We start from the raw sequence: 7214 nt of genomic DNA, 5'->3' as shown, positions 1-7214 counted from the left end.
GGCAACCACACTAACTAAGTCCCTGAATATAATAAATGTAACCACAATAGCTCTCCTATATTGGCTACTATAGGCTACAGGGAGTTCTTTTCCATATGTTCGGAAACATTCATCACATACTAATTAACGGTAGGTGTCATATGCACTTAGACAAAATATTGGCCATTTCTACATGACAAATATAAAAGAAAAAAGATGTTAGTAGAATATGAAATGCTGGATTTACCAATCATTCAATGTATTAAAACAAAGTTATTTCTAGCTCATTTTCCACTATTTTCTGACGCTGCTACAGTGTTCTCCGGAGCTGTTATAACTTGCACCTTCTATGGGTAAGTTGTAACATTTAATTTATATATTTCCTAATGTACTTTCTGATTTGGAGGCGGGATGCAGTGAATTCAATTTTGGAAGAAATAAAGTGCCACAAATGCAATTGTCTAGACAAAAGTTTTTTAGTTTGCAATGAAATACTGAGAGATCGCATATATACAGCAGGTTAAACTATACATGTGCTGGATCAAAAACTTCTTGACCACAAGTTCATAAAATCTAAGGGTGGATATGTAGAACTACCATAGATTTATGAAGCAAAAACTAAGCAGTGTACCCAGCGTCTTCAAATCTATCCAAAATGTCTAAATTATGCATTGCTGTAAATCACAACATATTCATGTTTTTCACTACAAATCAACTGTTTTGACTCAAGAAACTGTTGCATCATATTCAAGTGGGAATTACAAGCTTTCTGTCAGTACAGTGGTCTAAAATATGTAGTGGTCCAGAAACATACCCAAAATCTCTCCAAAAATGAATAAAATTCTATTTTATCCATTATAAAGCATATAAATGAGCCCCTTATGAAGGTTTAAGATGGAACATTGCTATCAGATTAAAAATAATGCAAAAATATTGTCACACAATGCGGTACAGTACCTAAATGTGTAATAATTAACTATTATATGTATTTCTATACTCTGTACTCTCGTATGTTTTCTTGTATGGGGATGGGATGACATGAAAAATATTTTCAACCGTCCACCACGTTTTGCCAATGTTCCAACTCTCACGTCATCACTGTTGCATGCTTCACAAAAACTATTACACTACTAATGCTTACATTACAGTGTGAAATATCCACATTATATAATACTACTAACCTATTTAAAGATACTCAAATTAAAAAATAACATATATAACAGAAGTATTTTAAGCAGTAATACTTACATAGCAATGATGAAATCTTATCTATGTTCAGTAGATGGAGACAGAGACAGTAAATCAATGATACTGTTCTATTCGCTTCTGTTTTGCTCCAGAAAACGGTGTCAGCTAGGTCTATCAGCAAACATATGGCTTAGCTATGCCCAGAAGCACCCATGTAGCCACAGGTGGGCATAGATGGGCAACGCCCACCCAGTTGGCAGTCCTGCCCATCCAATCAGAAAGCTTCATTTTGATTGGCATTGTGTTTCGCAAATGCCAGCAGCCCCCAGCCTCATCTTTCTGTCATTCATACCGCGTGTGCATTCCACTGTAACGTTACACTGACGTTATCTATGTAGCTAAAAACTGGCGAAATTGAATTAGATTTTTAGTGAGAAAAAGATAGCATGAGGAGGAGGAAGATGCGACCACTTGTGAAGTGGAAGAGCCCAGTAAGTTAAGTCAGAACGTTGTGTATTGTATTGTCGGCAGCAACACTTAGCTAGCAGCAAATATAGCTAGCTAGACTTCAAATCACGGTCCTCGAGGGCTGTGATGCTTTTCCACAGCCTCCCTTTACCTGGGAGTCAGGTGTGAAAACAATCTGGCCAATGAGTAGCATTAATTGTTCAGTTAATTCCCCGGGAGAAAAGAAAATAGGGCACCAAAAACGGGGGCTGTCCCCGAAAACGGGGATGTCTGGTCACCCTATCTACAGTACACTCTGGCAAGCAATTCTGAATAGGTTACAGAACGGCCATTGCATAGCACACACTCCCAGGCTTTTATCATTAACATTACATTTCAAATAGCTAACGTTAAGCTACCAGTAAAGGTGTGCATACATTTGGGGGTGATAGCCAATGTTCTATAGATAACATTAACAACAAAAATTGATTACTATGTGTTCGCTAATGGTTTGTGTTATTTTTCTTGAAAATGCATTTTTTACGACAGAGAGTTTCAAATGAAATGAACAAAGCAGCAGGAAACAAACTGTAACGTTAAGAGAGTGGACAGGAACTCAAGACTAGTCTAGAGTTTGCGCATGGTAAATTGGAGAGTCAGGACAAAGCGCTACATGAGAATGGGGAAAAAACTGAAACAACTGGAGGAAGACCTGGCTAAATCTGTCGAGATTCTTGAAGGGATTGATAAAAAGATGGACTATTTGGAAAATCAATCATGGAGGAGCAATATCATCATTGACGGTGTCCTTGAGGAAAAATGTGAAAACTGGGAAATGTCAGAAATGAAAGTACAAGAAATACTAGGAAAGAAATTGGGACTGAATGTGAAGTATATTGAAATAGAACGGGCCCATAGAGTTGGGAAGTTTGATGACAGTAGGCCGAGACAGATCGTAGTAAAACTCCTGCGCTACAAGGACAAGCAGATGATACAATCACATGCGAAGAAACTTAAAGGAACACGGATTTACATCAATGAAGACTACCCTGACTTAATCAAGAAGAAAAGGAAGGAGTTCATGCCTGAGCTGCGTGCTGCCTGGGAGAGGGATGATTCTCCAGTGCTGAGGTATGACAAACTGATCATCAAACCCAGACAAAGTTCCTGAATTATGCTTGTCTGATTTTATGACCAAGGCAGCTCTTATCTCAAATAATGACATTAAGCCCTTTAAAGCTCTCAAACAAAGGCTTGGTAATTGCACATGTGAATATATGTAGCATACGGAACAAGATACACGACTTGAATAATCTGGTGCTAATTCCATTCATATACTGGCGGCATCTGAGACTCATTTAGATTAATCTATTCAGAACTCTGAGTTATTGGTTAATGGTTTCTCCCTTTTTAGGGGGGACAGAAATGTACATGGTGGGGGGGTAGCTATTTTTGTACAAAGCCATCTTTCTGTCAAACTGCGTTCTGATTTCAGGCTTTGAAGCATTGTGGGTTCAGGTACATCTACCCCACCTGAAACCAATACCCCACCAGAGTCTCTGATGTGAATAGTGAAATATATTTGCTTGGAGATATGAATATAGACTGGTTAGCCAGTAACTGCCCAAGGAAGAAAAAATCTTATCATCTATTAGTGCTTGTAATTTATCACAAATTGTTTCCTTGCCAACAAGAGTTTTCACCAATCAAGTAGGCCATACTTCCTCTACATGTATTGATCATATTTATACTAATGTCCCTGAGCTATGCTCAAATGCAGTCTCTGTACCAGTAGGTTTTAGTGACCACAATATTGTTTCTCTCAGTAGAAAGGCTAAAATTCCTAAAGCAAGAGCCAAAGTTGTATATAGACGGTCATACAAAAGATTTGCTAATGATCACTTTGTGGAGGATGTTAGAAATGTTGATTGGAATGGTGTGTACAGTGCTGATGACCCAGAGGTTTCATTAACTGTTTCATGAATATATTTATGGAAATTGTTAATAGACATGCACCTATGAAAAAGTTCACAGCTAAAACTAAAAGAGCCCAATGGATTGATTTGCCTCTAAAGAATTTAATGAAACAGAGGGATGAAGCTAAATTGGTGGCAGTAAAATCAGGTTTATTGGAGGACAGATTAAAATACTGTAAACTGAGAAACCAAGTGACTAAATCGAACAAAAGGAAGAAGAAATAATATTATAGGCAAAGAATTGACAGTATTAAACATGATGGTAAATAACTTTGGAATACCTTGAATGAAATCATGGGAAGGAAGAAAAATGCATGCGCCTCTTTTGTTGAAGTAGATGGCATGTTTTTAACTAAGCCCCAAGATATCGCTAACTATTTTAATAACTTCTTTATCAATAAGGTGAACAATCTGAGGCAGAGCCTAGACGGTACTGATTCTAACCCTTGTGAATTGATAAGTAATGAAATAATGGATGGTAAAGATTGTATGTTTCAATTCAACTGTGTTGAGGTTATAGATGTTGCTGAAAACTCTTCCTGAATATGGCAGTGCAGGCACAGACAATCTTGACAGCAAAGTGCTAAATATCGCTGCTGATTACATTTCGGGTCCCTTAAGTTACATATTGAATAGATGTCTGCTATGTGGGGTGTATCCTAAACTGTGGAAGGAGGGAAAAATCATTCCTTTGCTTAAGGATAATAAGTTCCCTTACAGTGGGCCTAATAGTAGACCAATAAGTATTCTTCCTGCGCCCAATGTTGTGTTAAACAGCATAACAGGGCACATGCTGCAGCGTGGAGCAGAAAGGAAGGCTACATGCAAAGCCACCAGCCCGCTGGACCGGGGAATATTCTAAACTAACTGAACAAGTCTTGTTTCGAAAGGAATAAAGAGCACTTTAAAGTAGTAATAGACCTGGTTTTATTCTGTGCAAAACAAGACCTACCGTTACGCGGGTATCTGGAAAATGTAGTCATTGAACAGAAGGAACTTTTTAGAATTATTTCAACTAGTCTCTAACTATGACCCAGAAATAAAAAAATGACTGGACCAGTTGCCTAAAAACGATAAACTTACGAGTCCTGACATTCGAATTGAAATAATAGAAATTGCTGCATCGCTACTTATCCGCAAAATAAAGGCAGATTTGCATGACGAGCCAAACCCATATTATGCCATTTTAGCCGAAGAGTGCAAAGACTAGAGCCTGACCGATGCCAGATTTTTGGGTCCGATGCCAATCCCGATTTTGGAGAGTCCTAGCCCACCGATTACCTATGTTTTGACCGATATTTTGTCAAAAAGTACAACATTTTCAAATCAATTTGAAAAACTTATATTTTATCAAAGTTTCTATATTTGAGAGCATTTAAATCAGTTCTCCAGTTTCAAACATGTATTTTTATGAATATTATTGTTGTTGTTATTAATTTTTTATTATTATTTCTTAGTATCTATTCTCAGTAAATGAATTATATTTTCTTATTTTCTTCCTACTACATGATCTCAAAGAGTAAGACTTTATCTAGTGAGCTTCCCTGTCCATAAGAATTCGGTGGTGAAAAAAACTACAATGTGCTCTGACGCGTGACTAGATGACACACTCACTTGCAATAACGCATTAGTTGTTGACATAGCCTCATTATTTCTTATTATTTATTCTCAGTAAGTTAAATGAATTATATTTTCATATTTTATTCCTACTACATGATCTCAAAGAGTAAGACTTTATCTAGCGGAGCTAATGAGTGAATCGAGTGTAACATTAGATGAAACTAAATTGACTGGATGAAATATGTAACGTGAGGCTTGTCCATAAGAATTCGGTGGTGAAAAAAACTACAATGCGCTTTCGTGCAGTTTACCCACGCTAAGTGTTGGTTGATTCACTTCTCCAACAGCAATCCTTCTCTCATGTTATCACGACAAAGCTAGATGACATGGCTTAAAATGATCCACGTTAGAAGTGTTTTATCTGTGTTTTTACAGTCTGGTTAGCTTGCAACGATGACGCGTGACTAGATGACACACTCGCTTGCAATAACGCGTTGGCTATTGACACAGCATCACATAGTAGCTAATATCATTATCTCAGATAAAAAACAAATGTGTGATGCATTCAATCACCATTTTATTTTGTCTGGTTATTTATTTGAGAATACAGTGATGTCCTCTAGAAATGTAGATCCTACGTTGCTTACGTGCTCACTGCCACTTCATAAAGGCTTGCTAGCCAGCTAGCTTGCTAAAGTGAACCAAATATGTTAGCTAGCTTGCTCGCTTGGTAATGAGGATTGATAAACATAGTGGTCGTATAAACGCATTTAATTAAAAACTTTCACTAAATATACATACCTTCATTGCGGCAATCGAATCTGTGCAGACAAGTCTTGCAGTGGAGAATATTGGATGAGGCACGAGTGACAAACGTCTTATTACAGAAGTAGCGCGTCAGCTGCTGCAGATCACACTTGTATTAGAGCTCCCTCTACTGGATAATTCTAGTAAATAGCAATTACAACGTTTGAACAGACAAGTACAGATAAATAATCAATGTTTTTTTTTTTGTTTATTATACTTATTTAAAAATCGGGACACATCAGCTGCATAACTGCCGATCCCGATGTCATCAAAAATGTCAAATAATGGCCGATATATCGGCCAAACCGATATATCAGTCGGGCTCTAGCAAAGACTTTTCAAAACGAGACCTAGTGGCAGTCTGTATCAGATACTTACACAAGGGTGCATTGAAGGAAAGGGAACTGGGTTTTGTGGCGACTAAGGACATGAACGCAAATGCTATATCATAAAAGATTCTACAAGTACTGGAGCCATTGCAGCTGGACCCCCCATTGTGTGTTGGTTTTGGGTTTGATGGGGCATCGGTGATGTCCGGCAACAAAGAAGGGGTACAGACGATTTTAAAGAAAACGTTTCCCCATGCCATATATGCCCATTGCAGCTCACATTGACTTAACCTCGTCCTATGCACTGCATCCAAGGTGTCCCCTGTCATTTCAACCTTTTTCAATGTCATTAACAGCCAGCATACTTTCATGACAGGGTCACACAGGCATGCAAGATTTATTGAAATTCAAAAACAGCTGCGACCAGGGAAACAACTTTTAGAATTAGAAAAATCCTGTAATGTCCAATGGAGCTCGTCCTCAAATGTAGTAAATAAAGTGTTGATGCTTTTACGCCCAATTTTGGAGACGCTCGCTGAATTCTCGGAAAGCTCCGGCCAAACAAAACTTGAAGCCGACTCTCTACTGCAGCAGATGCAAACGAAAATTTTTTTGTTTCTACTTGTCACATTCAACAGGTTATTTGAAATGAGTGACTATGCCACGAAGGGCTTGCAGTCTTTGACCCTATCAGTTACAGACTGTATTGATTTGATCGAGGGGCTGAAGGACAATTACAATACATTTAGGAATGATACAGAACACGACTTTGATAATGTAATAACACTGACTGATAATCTGATGGAGAAACATGACATACAGTTCTGGGACATCACTGGTTCTCGAAAGAGGACATTGCCAGCTAGTTTGGCAGGCGGTGATACTCGTGGAATCTACCGTGGGCAAATCATCACCGGTAAAGGACAAC

The 7214-nt window shown here is 38.1% G+C and overlaps 1 protein-coding gene across 2 annotated transcripts in view; it reads left to right on the top strand.

Annotated features, from left to right (window-relative positions):
* Positions 1-2230: 2230 nt before the first annotated feature.
* LOC118232227 overlaps positions 2231-7214 on the top strand; it is a 29283-nt gene continuing 24299 nt past the window's right edge. For both annotated transcript variants that reach the window (XR_004766232.1, XM_035427007.1), the window contains exon 1: positions 2231-2745. Coding sequence is in view for 1 of the 2 variants with exons in the window: in XM_035427007.1 (XP_035282898.1) it covers positions 2255-2745 (491 nt within the window). In the remaining variant the exon portion in view is untranslated. The remainder of the gene's footprint in view (positions 2746-7214) is intronic.

Source organism: Anguilla anguilla, chromosome 7 (assembly GCF_013347855.1).
Source record: "Anguilla anguilla isolate fAngAng1 chromosome 7, fAngAng1.pri, whole genome shotgun sequence".
NCBI classification, from domain to species: domain Eukaryota; kingdom Metazoa; phylum Chordata; class Actinopteri; order Anguilliformes; family Anguillidae; genus Anguilla; species Anguilla anguilla.
Note: the sequence above shows the minus strand (reverse complement) of the source record. Positions and strands in the feature narration are given on the sequence as shown.